This window comes from Heterodontus francisci, chromosome 7 (genome assembly GCF_036365525.1).
Source record: "Heterodontus francisci isolate sHetFra1 chromosome 7, sHetFra1.hap1, whole genome shotgun sequence".
Lineage (NCBI taxonomy): Eukaryota > Metazoa > Chordata > Chondrichthyes > Heterodontiformes > Heterodontidae > Heterodontus > Heterodontus francisci.
Window position 1 is genome coordinate 91863278 of NC_090377.1, and position 14415 is coordinate 91877692.

The following is a 14415-nucleotide window of genomic DNA, read 5'->3' on the forward strand; positions in this document are numbered from 1 at the left end:
CATTTCCAGATCTGCAAAAACAGCAATACACAGAAGACGAGTGACTCCTTCAAAGCTCCAATCTCTGCATTGCAGAGCACAGAGCCTACGTGGCAGCCATTTGAGCTAAGAATGCAAACATGAACTCCTGCCGTGACGGCCCAGATGCCCACACTCTCAAGGAAGAGTGTAGAATGTGGATGGCACGCACGCATGGGCACGAAACTCTTTGGCACACCTTTCAATAACTCAACTGCCTGGGTAATGCCAGCAGTTTTTTTCCTTGAGGGCTGGACCCATGAAGTCCTCTTCAGAGCTGGGAGAAGAGTTCACCTTCAATATTGTTTCTGGTAATGGGAAAAGACATTTCCTGCAGAAATCCATACTAGAATGGCAAATTTCAAGTTTCCAGCCTTTTGTTCCTCCAATATTAACCCGACTGATTCTTACACGATACTGTTAGAAATTAATAATCTGCCTATTGTGTATATCCATATAAAAATTAGCTTGAAATAGATAAAAGGAATCGGTTAGTGCTGCAAGTTTTTTATTCCTTGGAAACCGCTTAAGGTTTCTTTTCTCTCGAAATAAAATCAGGGAATAATGATTCTTGATGACAGCTGTACCTAGCCCGGAAAGGGGTCATAGTCAGACAAGGCCTAGTGGGAGAGCAACTGGCAGATATTTAAACAACCATACTACAAAACAGTGTTGGGCTTCTCATTCAACCTTACTTAAGACTATGCTGGAATGCAAGTTAACTAGTGTGTGGAATTAGTATAGAACTGGTTTAGTGAATCACTCCATGGTTCAACAGTTTGATAAGAAATAAGAACAGCTGAACTAAATGGCCATTATGAACAGCTTGCTGACAGGCCTTACAAACCACCTTAGATAAATAAATGGCAATAGGACAGATACAAATTAATGAAACTTCTGAAAGTTAGCTTTGAAGGTCAGAGGTGGAATGTTCCTGGGAGAATGGGACTGGGCATGAAGAACAGCTCCAGATAAGGAAAGGATGATTCAAGGCTTGATTGATCAAGGACAGAAGGTACATGTGAAGGCTCAAGAAGCTAATGGCAGGTGAATGACATTAAAGGCAGGGTCTTCAACCCATGATTTAGACAAAGAACTCGAAGTTCCAGAGGGTATTTTGAAATAAAGTAAATCTTAATGGGTTCATAAGGCCTTGTCAATGATACATCCAGGTCCACCCCTGAAAAAGGGTATAAAGTAAGAGACTTTGGTAGACCTTAGTGCAGTAGGCAGTGGAGAGAAACTCCGAAGGGTAGATCCATACTAACACACTTGGGTAGTATGAGAAGTTTAAAGCACCAAGAGGAGAGAAAAAGAGGGAAATAAAGAGCTGTTCACACATGCCAGGCGTCCTGCCAATCTGGACCAGTACTTGCTATTTGTCAGTCATATATTTTTGCTGTATAACTAGTGTATTATATCCGGTCTAACTCTGATGAAACTCAACATACCCACCATGTTGGCTGCAGTCAAAAGAGATTAAAATCACTACATTTTGGAACAGAAATAAAGTTAACAATTTAAGGAAACAAATGCAGCAGCAGCTGTCCACGTTGGACAAAGATCAGGTGAAGCAACAGAAGAAGCTTTATTTCATAGAAAAAAGGAGGAACATTCTCTTGACAAACATTTATTTCCTCATTAAATAAGACTAAACTGAAACATGTTCAATTAAAGAAGTACCTGTTCAGCTTTCAATGCATTTTCCAGGATTTTCTTTTCTTCTTTCAGGCAGTTAGATATAGTCAGTGCCATAAGAATAGGTTCTTCCTGGAAGAAAACCTAAAAAATAGAAGTTAGGGTTACATTACATATAAATATATGCTTGTACATTAGAATTTCTAACAAACATACTAGAAGTAGTTAGTTTACAGTAATCTATCTACATTCTCAGAGCAATTAAATGAAGTTAATCAACTATAACATCATTTTGAAAATCCAATAAATGCCTGTACCTAAAATTTGGCTTCTTTAGGTCAGCCTAACTTGCAAATTTACTCAAAAACGTATTGCATTAAAAACTACACTTTTGTAAGTTCTGAAATGCCCCCAACAAGCATTTTTTCCTGCTTCTAAAAAAAATTTCCCCTATATTGTATAATCGCACCTGGGTTTCATGCCCATTATCAACTTACAAATTTTAAATGTGTAGAAGTTACTTGGAGATCAGTTTTCATTAAAATATTTACATGTAAAATATACTCTGGATTTCATGTATATTGTACAATGTAAAATAGTGTGTCAAACGCAAACAGGCTCACAGATTTTATTTTAAAAATCAAACTAATCAATTAAGTGATATAAACCAACCGAATCTGTAAGTTACATTACATCTGGGTTTAGTTAATTTGCTCAGTGTGTATATTCAATTTATTCTTTAGTAAATGCCATCAGCTTGTTACTGTGCAGGTTAGTATATAAAATGAAAGATTTATTCTATATTCTCACTATTTTACTATTGAAATACTTTATTAGCGGTCATCCTTACAACACTATACAGACAGGAACACAACAGTTGAAGATATAGGATTATTCACAAACACTAGAAAAGTGAAATAAAGCTGATTTATTTTCTGTTAGATCCTAATTTGCCTTTGCTGTGGCCCTGTTGTGAGCTGTATTTAAACAGCTGGGTTGAGAATCCAGGTCTATAACTCAGGTAATCGCGTCTGGAAGTTCCTATCCATACCTGAAGGTTGCGCTTGATCTTTCTGATGTTGTGCTGAAGCAGAAAGTTGTTCTCCAAGGAAAATCGGCTGTACTGGTCATCTAACTGCACTAGCAGTTCGTGGAACAGCACTGTGGCCATTGAATCATTGGTGGCAGCATGTTCCCTAACCAACACAAACCAATGTAAGTGAAAATCAAATAGCTCAACCTGTGCAGACTGTAGAGATACAACATCAGGGGGCGGAATTGCTCTTCGTCAATATCACAGAAACAGACAATAGCAAATAATGAGCGTCAGCAACTCCACAGCTCATCATCCATTGCAAAAGAAAAGAAATGTGCAGGTTGTGAATCAGGCTGATTTGCTATCACCCATTTTGCGTTATTGCCAAAGACCAATTTCGTTCCCCCTCCCCACCCCACCCAATCTTAGCACTAATCTTCAATTAGCTTTTTGAATTGGAATTGAAGAAATTCTTACCAGTCTTTAGTCTCCAGCCACTGTCCAAGGTACTGCCTGATCTCCATTGGAAAGTTGTCATCATACAGCTGATCGACTTGCTCCAGAAATTTGGAGTCCAATTGTTGTAGCTGGTACCACTGTGACATTCTGCAGAGAAATTGCACATGTTTTAATCAAAGAGCCATTTACACCTATACCGAATTCAAGAAAATACATGGACAATACAGATTTGGAATATTTTACAACAATAACCACACTTCAACTTCAAAGTGAGAAATATTAACAGAAATATCCCCATATGGCTGTGCCCCCTTCCCATCTCTACCCTCCCCAGCCCTACAACCAAGACTTGCACATCCCCTATTTTAAATCACTACCATTGCCAGCTGTGCTTTCAGGAGACCATGGTCCTAAACTCTAGAATACCCTCCCTAAACTTCTCCACCTCTCATCTTGAAGATACTCCTGAAAAACTACCTCTTTGATAAAGCTTTGTCATTTGTCCTAAAATCTCCTGATACAGGTCAGTGTTAAATTTTGTTTCATGTTCCTGTGAAGCACCTTGGGATGTTCTGAAATGTTGAAAGTGCTATATAAATGCAAGTAGTTATTTTGAGTGGAATATTTTCCTGTTCCAGATCAGAGGCAGCCTAGTCCACTTCAGAGTGAAGCTCATTCAACATTAGACCAAACATCAAAAAGCCTCAACTATGTGTTACATTTCTATTTCTGATACAAAGCATCTGTACCTTCGGAGTGAGATTTGCACTGAATTGTCAATTAGCATTAGATAAGGAACAGTTTGTGACGTTGGCTATATCTACTAGGAACTGGGTTGAGATTGACCACATCCAGTTCACATAGAAACTTTACTAAAAAGGACAGACATTCATTTATGTCTCGACTGAATACGAAGCAAGGTAAAAGGATTATATGCAAACACTCATTACTCAGCTCCTCTCCCTTAAAATACATAGGGCACCTTCCATGTTTCATTGTCATACCCGTTAGCTATAAAATGTCAATAAGTCTCTATAAATCCCATTGACTGCATAATGTCCCCAACTTCAATTACAGCAAAAGCTTTGTTATCTGGCACTTTACCAACCAGCAAACTTAAACAGAATTTCCAAATTCTCCCAAACATCTCCATGGCAGAGTTTTCCAGAGTGCAATCAATTGTTTTTGGCATTAGTAGGCGATGCTCATTGGAAAGGGCTGACCCTCATGTACTACAGGTATATTGGTGCACTGACCCCGAAGGATTAAGGGAAAATTAAAAATTGGCTTTCCCAATGCTGGGCCCTGGGTGTCCTTCAGTCTTCTGCCAATAACTTTGGAACGGAACATCAGGGTAATTTGAGGTAGACAGGGCTCTTTTCAGATCTGAAAGTGGCGGCCATAGGCCCATTCATGAGTATGCACAATACACAATAAACAATGATCTGACTGGAATAGCCATTTATCCTGCATGATGGCCTTGATGCATCAAGCTTGCATGGTGAGCAAATGGCTCAGGACCTATTTATGAGATCGCCAATAAGACCAGTGCCAGTGTGATGTCAGCTACATAGACCGCAGATTCCAATAACTGGTGTATCGTATCAAACAACGTGTCCCTTCACAATAGGGACAGTACTGTTCATACTCAACCAGCCTATACTTGAAAAACACAGAACACAATTTCTAACATTAGATGTGATTCCACGATTGGACAGACTGTACTGAACAACACAGAGCGTGCCAAGAACACTAACAACCAATTTGAGATCAGTCAGGCTCGCAGCATCGCTAACTTATGCTTGCTAGAAGTTTCATATATTCACATGCAGGTCCTGTCCTCTGCAGGCAAAAGGAACATGTCCAGGCATTGCGCCTTTTTTTGAGTTAAACATAAATGTGGGGGTCAATAGTTCACTGGAGCATTCTCCATGGCAATGCCACGACCAGAGTCAACTTACCAACCAATCAGCATCCTTTTCTCATGCAGTATAAATTGTTGGTCCCTTTGAAATCTGGCATTCTTGCAACTGTCCTGATGAGTGCAAAACAAAAAGCTTCGCCAGCATGTCTCTTTTTTTCCAGCAATACTCAAGTTCTGTACTAGCAGGTGACCAGCAAGCAAAGTATTGCTTCTACAAAGTTATTGAATTGTTATTCCTGTTTCCAGATGATCTTGTTGCACCAAAATGCTCAATGTGAAAGTTCATTTTTTCCTCGTTTTTCTCTAATTTTTGTATATGTTTCTCATCAAGGTCGATTCACTAAAGGGTTATAAATCATGTCACATAGTTCTACGTAGTATATTGCTTTTCACAGCAGTATTTCCATTAATATAAAAATACCATATTTTCACAATTTTCCAAACAATGGCTTATGACAGTAATTTATACAACATGTTGATAAAATGCCACTGGAAACAGGACACAAACTAATATATTCAACTATAACTGCAATTCTGAAACTTACTAGAATTTAACATCACTCTGCTAAGCACAATACATTCTCCTTGGACCAAACCCAAATTTTTGGTTTTGCATATATTTGACATGTTCTACATAAATCCTCAAAACACTGTATATCTTCATTTGAGCTACAATCAAAAAGAATTAAAAGGAAAAGGGAAACCTAAGACACAAGTATTTATAACTGGAGAAAGAACCAAGAGTTTCCAAAACACAATCTGGATTCCTTAACAATACACTTATTTCCACAAGAATATGATCCTTTTAAGAGAAATGTCTTTTGTTTAAATTGATTTGAAAAATTTCAACGGAGATTGCAACAGTTCCAAAACTATAAATAAGTATGCACTTCTTGTGATAAACAGTGTTGCACTGCGAAAGACACTCCATAAATTATAATTTTTTCAAACTGACATGTTTGAAGTATAACATACTGTTGGGGAGGGAGAAGAAAAGGGGTCAATTTTCATTTATACAGACAATAGAACTAGAGAAAAGAACATGAAGGCTCTAAGCGCATGCAGGAAACATTTACAAGAACGATTCCAGGGATGATGCACTTCAGTTACATGGATAGACTGGAGAAGCTGGCATTGTGCTCCATAGAGAGAAGATTGAGAGGAAATTTGATAGAGGTATTTAAAATCATGAGAGGTGTGGACAGAGTAGATAGGGAGAAACTGTTCCCAATGGTGGGAGGATCAAGAACCAGAGGGCACAGATTTATAGTAATAGGCAAAAGAAGCAATGGCGACATGAAAAACTTTTTCACGCAGCGAGTGGTTAGGATCTGGAATGCAGTGCCTGAGAGTGTGGTGTAGGCAGACTCAATCAAGGCATGAGAGAGAAATCGATTACCTGAAAAGGAAGAATGTGAAGGGCTACAGGGGGAAGGTGGGGGGAATGGCACAAGGTGAATTGCTCTTTCAGAGAGCAAGCACGGACACAACAGGCCAAATGGCCTCTGTCCGTGCTGTGACCATTCTATGAATCTGTTACGACCAGGGGAGGGGAAAAAAAAAAAAAAAGGTGTCTAGGGGTCCCTCTCAGCCTTCACCGTCTTACCGTAACAATTTTAATAAAGTGATTCCTGACAATGCAGCGGCCCACTGACATCATTAGAGTGCACCAAGATGCGCACATGAGCAGCTACATCTTGCCAGGACTAAGCGGCACATACACAGGATTACGTCATCACGTATCCACGCCTGGTCTATCTTCGCGCATGCGCGATACGGCGTCATCGGGTATTCAGTCCTCCCACTCAGCCGGAGGAAGCGCCTGAATGTTGCTCCCGCCCCACTGGCCACTCTCTGCCCCTCCCCCAGGCCTCGCTGCTCCACCCCACTCTCCAGCCACTTGCTCCAGCTTCATCCCCCCCCAGCCCCCCATACATGCAAATAGAGACAAACCAAACTGAAGAAAAATAAAATGGAAACGTTTGAAGCAATATCTGAAGAGTTTTTGTTACGGTTCTTCGAGCTCACTATAGAGTCCTTGATTGTACGTGATGTTGCTTTTTGTTGGGGCCCAGTATTATTCTTAAAAAACACAGATGCTGCCAGACCTGCTGAATATTTCCAGCATTTCTTGTTTTTATTTCAGATTTCTAGCATCTACAGTATTTTGTTTTTATTCTTCTTAAACCTTGTTCACTGTAGGAGACTTTTCTATCTTGGGGTTCATGGGTCAGTGGATTCAGAGGCTTGTGAGAAAAAAGGGACAGGAGCGGGCAGACAGGAGAGATCTTCTCAGTCCAAGAACAAACAGTCTGAGTTCAAACTCTGTGGCTAGTTCAAAAAACCCCTGGAACAGCCAGTTAGTCATGTGACCAGCTGGTCCAACCAGTCCTGCCCCCTGATTGCATCACCCCAGCTGATCCTGGAATGCACTTCCCCAACCCCTCACTGTCCAGTGATCAGCATCCATTTTGGGTTGATAGTGTCAGGGAATGGTCCTTTGTCTACACAAGCACCGTCTGTTAATATGCAAATGTTTTCTTCCAGCCACAGCTGATCTGTTCAACAAGTCATTTCCTCGCTCCAGCGACAGTTAAAAATCAATGTTCACATAACAAAACCAATGTCCCTCATTCTGGGCAGGTGGGGGCCTGCATGACAGAATCTATGATTTTTGTTCACAGCAAGTGGTTATGACCCGAAGGTACTGCTGAAAGGTTGGTGGAGATAGATTCAATCATGGCTTTCAAAAGGGAACTGGATATGCAACTGAAAAGGAAATTTGCAGGGCTACAGGAAAAGGGCAGGGAAGTGGAACTAACTAAATTGCTCTTGCAGAGAGCTGGCATGGGTTTGACTAGCCAAACGACCTCCCTTTGTGCTGTAAGCATTCTATATGTCATCCCGCACAACCTCCACCTGATTATAGGCTAAATGATCTTCATTAGACAAACCCAGCACTCAACTTACTTTGTTCGTGTGCACCTTTACTCTGGTTCCTCACATTGCCTGACTAAATCATTGCTAGTTCGTTTCTTCCTTTATTCCTTTACTTTGTGTTTGGACAGCTGCTATCCTACCATGCAAACCTCATCCATACACATCTTTTGTTTCTTTACTTGTCCCATTACTACCCCATTTGCCTTTGTATTATGCAACCCTTTACCATTTAAAATAAAGCAAAATACTACAGATGCTGGAAATCTGAAATAAAAACAAGAAATGCTGGAAATACTTAGCAGGTCAGGCAGCATCTGTGAAGAGAGACAGAGTTAACGTTTCAGGTCTGAGGCCAGGAATGGTTGGACCAGCTGGTCACATGACTAACTGGCTGTTCCAGTGGTCTTTTGAACTAGCCACAGAGAGTTTGAACTCAAAGACTGTTTGCTCCTGGACTGAGAGGAACTCTCCTGTGTGCCTGCTCCCATCTTTTTTAATCTGTCCTGCCATCACTACCACACCCCCCAACCCCAAACACTGTCTTGCTCATAACCCAATCCATTCCTAACTTAAAATAAAAGCAAATACTGCAGATGTTGGAAATCTGAAATAAAAACAAGAAATGCTGGAAATACTCAGCAGGTCTGGCAGCATCTGTGGAAAGATGAAAGATCACAGAGCTGAAATGGAAGCTGAGCACTTCCAGCATTTTCTGTTTTTATTCCAGGTAAAACAATGATGCAAATAGAAATTTATCAGAGCAGTTTCTACCCACAGGAAGTGTATCCAGCTGCAGCAACTGGCTGCCCGCATTATGGAGCTGGATCTGCGGGTGGATTCACTGTGGAGCATCCGCGATGCTGAGGACATCGTGGATAGCACATTTAGCGAGGTGATCACACTGCAAATAATGGCTGCACAGGCAGAAAAGGAAGTGCTGACCACCAGGCAGAGCAGTAGCTGCAGACAGGTAGTGCAGGAGTCCCCTGTGGCCAACCCCCTCTCAAACAGATATACCGCTTTGGATACTGTTGGGGGGGGGGGGGGGCGGGGAAGAATGGCCTCCCAGGTGAAAGCAGCAACAGCCAAGTTCATGGCACCATGGATGGCTCTGCTGCACAGTAGGGAAGGAAAAGGAGTGGAAGAGCTATAGTGATAGAATCCCCTATCATAAGGGGTACAGACAGGCGTTTCTGTGGCCGCAAACGTGGCTCTAGGATGGTATGTTGCCTCTTTGGTGCTAGGGTCAAGGATATCACGGAGCGGCTGCAGGACATTCAGGAAGGGGGAGGGTGAACAGTCAGAGGTCATGGTGCACACTGGTACCAACAACATAGGTAAAAAGAGGGAGGAGGTCCTGCAACAAGAATTTAGAGAGCTAGGTAGCAGATTAAAAATCAGGACCTCAAAAGTTGCAATGTCTGGATTACTCCCGGTGCCACATGCTAGTGAGTATAGGAATAGGGGGATAGAGCAGATGAATGTGTGGCTGAAGAGATGGTGCAGGAGGGAGGATGTTAATTTCCTGGATCACTGGGTCTGTTTCTGGGCAAAGGTGGGACCTGTACAAGTTGGACGGGTTGCACCTGGAACCGGACCAACATCCTTGCTGGGAGGTTTGCTAGTGCTGTTTTGGGGGGGGGGGGGGGGGGGGCGGGGGGCGCGGTGCATTAAACGAATTTGGCATGAGAATGGGATACAGAGTGTAGGTACTGTAGGGGGTTACGCTCAGTCAAATATAGAAGAGAAACTGAGTCAGTCTGGAAGGCAGAGCAAATATAGACCTGTTAAGGCACAAGGGAAAAGTGCATGGCTGGACTGCATCTATTTTAATACAAGGAGTCTTACTAGTAAGGCAGATGATTAGCGCATGGGATTATGATATTGTTGTTATCACAGAGACATGGTTGAGGGAGGGGAGGACTGGCAGCTCAATATTCCAGGGTATAAAATCTTCAAGCGTAACAGGGGAGGGGATAAAAGAGGAGGTGGCATTGCACTATTGATCAAGGAGTCAATTACAGCAGTAAGGAGGAATGATACATCTTAGAAGATTCCTCAAATGAGGCCATATAGGTAGAACTTAAAAACAAAAAGGGGGCAATCACTTGGCTGGAAGTGTATTACAGGCCTCCAAACAGTCAGGGAGAGATAGAGGAGCAGATATGTAGGCAAATCTCAGAGGTGTAAAAATAATAGGGTGATAATAGGGATTTCAACTTACTTAATATCAACTAGGATAGTCTTAATGTAAAAGGCTTAAGGGGGCAGAATTCCTAAAATGCATACAGGAGAGCTTTTTGAGCCAGTACGTAGAAAGTCCTACAAGAGAAGGGACCTAATCCTACGGAATGAAGCTGGACAAGTGGTAGAAATGTCAGTGGGGGGCATTTCGGGGATAGTGACCATATCTCTAAGATTTAAGGTAGTTATGGAAAAGGACAAAGACGGGCCGGAAATAAAGGTACTGAATTGGGAGAAGGCCATTTTCAATATGATAAAACAGGATCTGGCCAGAGTGGACTGGGAGCAGCTACTTGTAGGAAAGTGTACATCAGACCAGTGGGAGTCATTCAAAGAGGAAATAGCGAGGGTTCCGAGCCAACATATACCCATTAAGGTGAAGGGTAGGACCAACAAGTCCAGGGAACCCTGTATGTCAAGGGATATAGAGGATTGGATCAGGAAAAAAAAAAAAGAGGCTTACAGCAGCTTTGGAGTGCTGAAAACAGCAAAGGCACTAGAGGAGTATAGAAAGTGGGGGGGGGTTGGTACTAAAAAAAGTAATTAGGAGAGCGAAGAGGGGACATGAAAAAACACTGGTGGGCAAGGTAAAGGAAAATCCCAAGGCGTTTTATAAGTATATTAAGGTCAAGAGAATAACCAGGGAAAGAGTGGAAACATTAGGGACCAAAGTGGCAACTTGTGTGTGGAGCCAGAGGTCATAGGTGAGGTTTTAAATGATTACTTTGCATCTGTGTTCACTATGGAGAAGGACGATGCAAGTGTAGAGATCAGGGAGGGGGATTGTGATATACTTGAACATATTAGCATTGAAGGAGAGAAAGTATTAGCTGTTTTAGCAGGCTTAGAAGTGGATAAATCCCTAGGCCCAGTTGAGATGTCTCCCAGGCTGTTATAGTTTAGTGATACAGCACTGAAACAGGCCCTTCGGCCCACCGAGTCTGTGCCGACCATCAACCACCCATTTATACTAATCCTACACTAATCCCATATTCCTACCACATCTCCACCTATCCCTATATTTCCCTACCACCTACCTATACTAGGGGCAATTTATAATGGCCAATTTGCCTACCAACCTGCAAGTCTTTTGGCTTGTGGGAGGAAACCGGAGCACCCGGAGAAAACCCACGCAGACACAGGGAGAACTTGCAAACTCCACACAGGCAGTACCCAGAATTGAACCCGGGTCGCTGGAGCTGTGAGGCTGCGGTGCTAACCACTGCGCCACTTGTGAGGCAAGAGAGGAGATAGTTGGGGCTCTGACACAAATTTTCAAATCCTCTCTGGCCACAGGAGAGATACCAGAGGACTGGAGGACAGCAAATGTGGTGCCATTATTCAAGAAGGGTAGCAGGGATAAACCAGGTAATTACAGGCCGGTGAGTCTAACATCAGTGGCTGGGCAAATATTGGAAAAAATTCTGAGGGACAGGATTAATCTCTACTTGGAGAGGCAGGGATTAATCAGGGATAGTCAGCACGGCTTTGTCGGGGGAGATCATGTCTAACTAACTTGATTGAATTTTTCAAGGTGGTGACTGGACGTGTAGATGAGGGTAAAGCAGTTGATGTAGTCTACATGGATTTCAGTAAGGCTTTTGATAAGGCCCCGCATGCGAGATTGGTTAAGAAAGTAATAGCCCATGGGATCCAGGGCAATTTGGCAAAGTGGATCCAAAATTGGCTTCATGGCAGGAGGTAGAGGGTGATGGTCGAGGGTTGTTTTTGCAAGTGGAGGCCTGCAACCAGTGGCGTACTGCAGGGATCGGTGCTGGGACCCTTGCTGTTTGTAGTGTACATTAATGATTTAGACGTGAATATAGGAGGTATGATAAATAAGTTTGCAGATGACATGAAAATTGGTGGTGTCATAAATAGTGAGGAGGAAAGCCTTAGATTACAGGATGATATAGATGGGCTGGTAAAATGGACAGAGCAGTGGCAAATGGAATTTAATCCAGAGAGGTGTGAGATGATGCATTTTGGGAGGACTAACAAGGCAAGGGAATGTACGATGGATGGCAGGACCCCAGGAAGTACAGAAGGTCAGAGGGATCTTTGTGTACTTGTCCATAGATCACGGAAGGCAGCAGCACAGGTAGATAAGGCGGTTACGATGGCATATGGGATACTTGCCTTTATCAGCCGAGGCACAGAATATAAGAGCAGGGAGGTTATGATGGAGCTGTATAAAATGCTAGTGAGGCCACAGCTGGAGTACGGTGTACAGTTCTGGGCACCACATTATAGGAAGGATGTGATTGCACTGGAGAGGGTGCAGAGGAGATTCACCAGGATGTTGCCTGGGCTGGAGCATTTCAGTTATAAAGAGGGACTGAAAAGGCTCGGGTTGTTTTCCTTAGAACAGAGAAGGCTGAGGGGAGACATGATTGAGGTATATAAAATTATGAGGGGCACCGAAACAACTTTTTCCCTTGGTGGAGGGATCAATAATCAGGGGGCATAGATTTAAGGTAAGGGGCAGAAAGTTTTGAGGGGATTTGAGGAAACTCTTTCACCCAGATTAGATTAGAGATACAGCACTGAAACAGGCCCTTCGGCCCACCAAGTCTGTGCCGAACATCAACCACCCATTTATACTAATCCTACACTAATCCCATATTCCTACCACATCCCCACCTGTCCCTATATTTCCCTACCACCTACCTATACTAGTGACAATTTATAATGGCCAATTTACCTATCAACCTGCAAGTCTTTTGGCTTGTGGGAGGAAACCGGAGCACCCGGAGAAAACCCACGCAGACACAGGGAGAACTTGCAAACCCGGAATCGAACCCAGGTCCCTGGAGCTGTGAGGCTGCGGTGCTAACCACTGCGCCACTATGCCGCCCTTATGAGGGTGGTTGTAATCTGGAACGCACTGCCTGAAGGGGTGGTAGAGGCAGGAACCCTCACAACTTTTAAGTAGTATTTAGATGAGCGCTTGAAACGCCACAGCATACAAGGCTACGGGCCAAGTTCTGGAAAATGGGATTAGAATAGATAGGCGCTTGATGGCCAGCATGGACACAATGGGCCAAAGGGCCTGTTTCTGTTCTGTATAACTCTATGACACAACATAACCCATCGTTGCTCCGATGTTAACATATGTACTTGCAATTTTCAACGTTTCTGCTTTGATTTCAGATTTCCACGTTTCGTAGCCCTCCGCCATGTTTCAATCCTAATTACTACAATACCATTTATACAAAACACAATAATTGCCAGAACAAAAACATCCATGTACTCCCACAAGTTAATTTTGAGAAGCTGATCCGAAAGGACAGATGACTTTCTAAATGGCAACTCCTTTTGAGCCAAAAAGACCTCAGTATTAACGAACCGACTATGAGCCTTGTCCTGCTCCACAAACACACTCACCTGTATTGAGAGGAAGGCAGCAGCCCGAACCGAAACAGACAGTCAAGAGCTCAATTGTTCACGTGTGCCCCGTTCAACTGCAACATCCAAACCACACGGGCAATGTATACGGAAGAAGCAACAGGTAAAGCCAACACCGCCTTCAGACTCTAGATGCGAGCAAACCTGCTGAGCAGTTCCAGCATTTCTTGTTTTTATTACCGCCTTCAGACTGCCGCAGTGCCCGCATGATTGACGTCTCACTCAGCCAACCGCCGGCCGACAATTGCAGAGGAGCCAAGGGGCGCGCGGAGGAGGGGGGACTTGGACGTGGTGGGCGGGGCCAGCGAGCTGTTCCAGCTCTGGCATTCCCTCCCTCCGGGCAGGGGATCAGCTGGGAGCAGCGGTCGGGCCGCCGCGGAGGGAGGCTGCGGGAAGGGTGACACGTGGTTTCCGAGAAGTTGCGAAATAGGAACTGTTGTGCAAATGGTAGGAAAGCGAGAAACGAAAGTGAGCGGCGCAGTGATGCTGGAGGCGGATTTGCAAATCTTGGGCAATGTTAATAATCGTCCGGAGAATACACGGGGATTATGCACATATAGTTTATGGCCGAAACTAAATTGTCCATCACCACCAATATTTTCTTTATTGTGCGAATTTTTTTCTTTTTGCCTGCAGATTTTCTGAAAGATGGAATAAAATCTAAAGGGACTTATTGGAGGGCTATATGGTGCTGTAAAGCTTGTGCCCTGGTGACAACTGCCCATGTACTGCGTATTAATTCTTTTTT

The 14415-nt window shown here is 43.2% G+C and overlaps 1 protein-coding gene across 1 annotated transcript in view; it reads right to left on the minus strand.

Moving 5' to 3' along the window:
- LOC137372148 (signal transducer and activator of transcription 1-alpha/beta-like) overlaps positions 1 to 13898 on the minus strand; it is a 52023-nt gene extending 38125 nt beyond the window's left edge. Inside the window, exons 1-4 of the mRNA XM_068035648.1 lie at positions 13647 to 13898; positions 3170 to 3298; positions 2708 to 2852; positions 1702 to 1800 (exon numbers count right to left, since the gene is read on the minus strand). Coding sequence (XP_067891749.1) covers positions 1702 to 1800; positions 2708 to 2852; positions 3170 to 3297 — 372 coding nt within the window. The 5' untranslated portion in view covers position 3298; positions 13647 to 13898. The remainder of the gene's footprint in view (positions 1 to 1701; positions 1801 to 2707; positions 2853 to 3169; positions 3299 to 13646) is intronic.
- Positions 13899 to 14415: the final 517 nt, after the last annotated feature.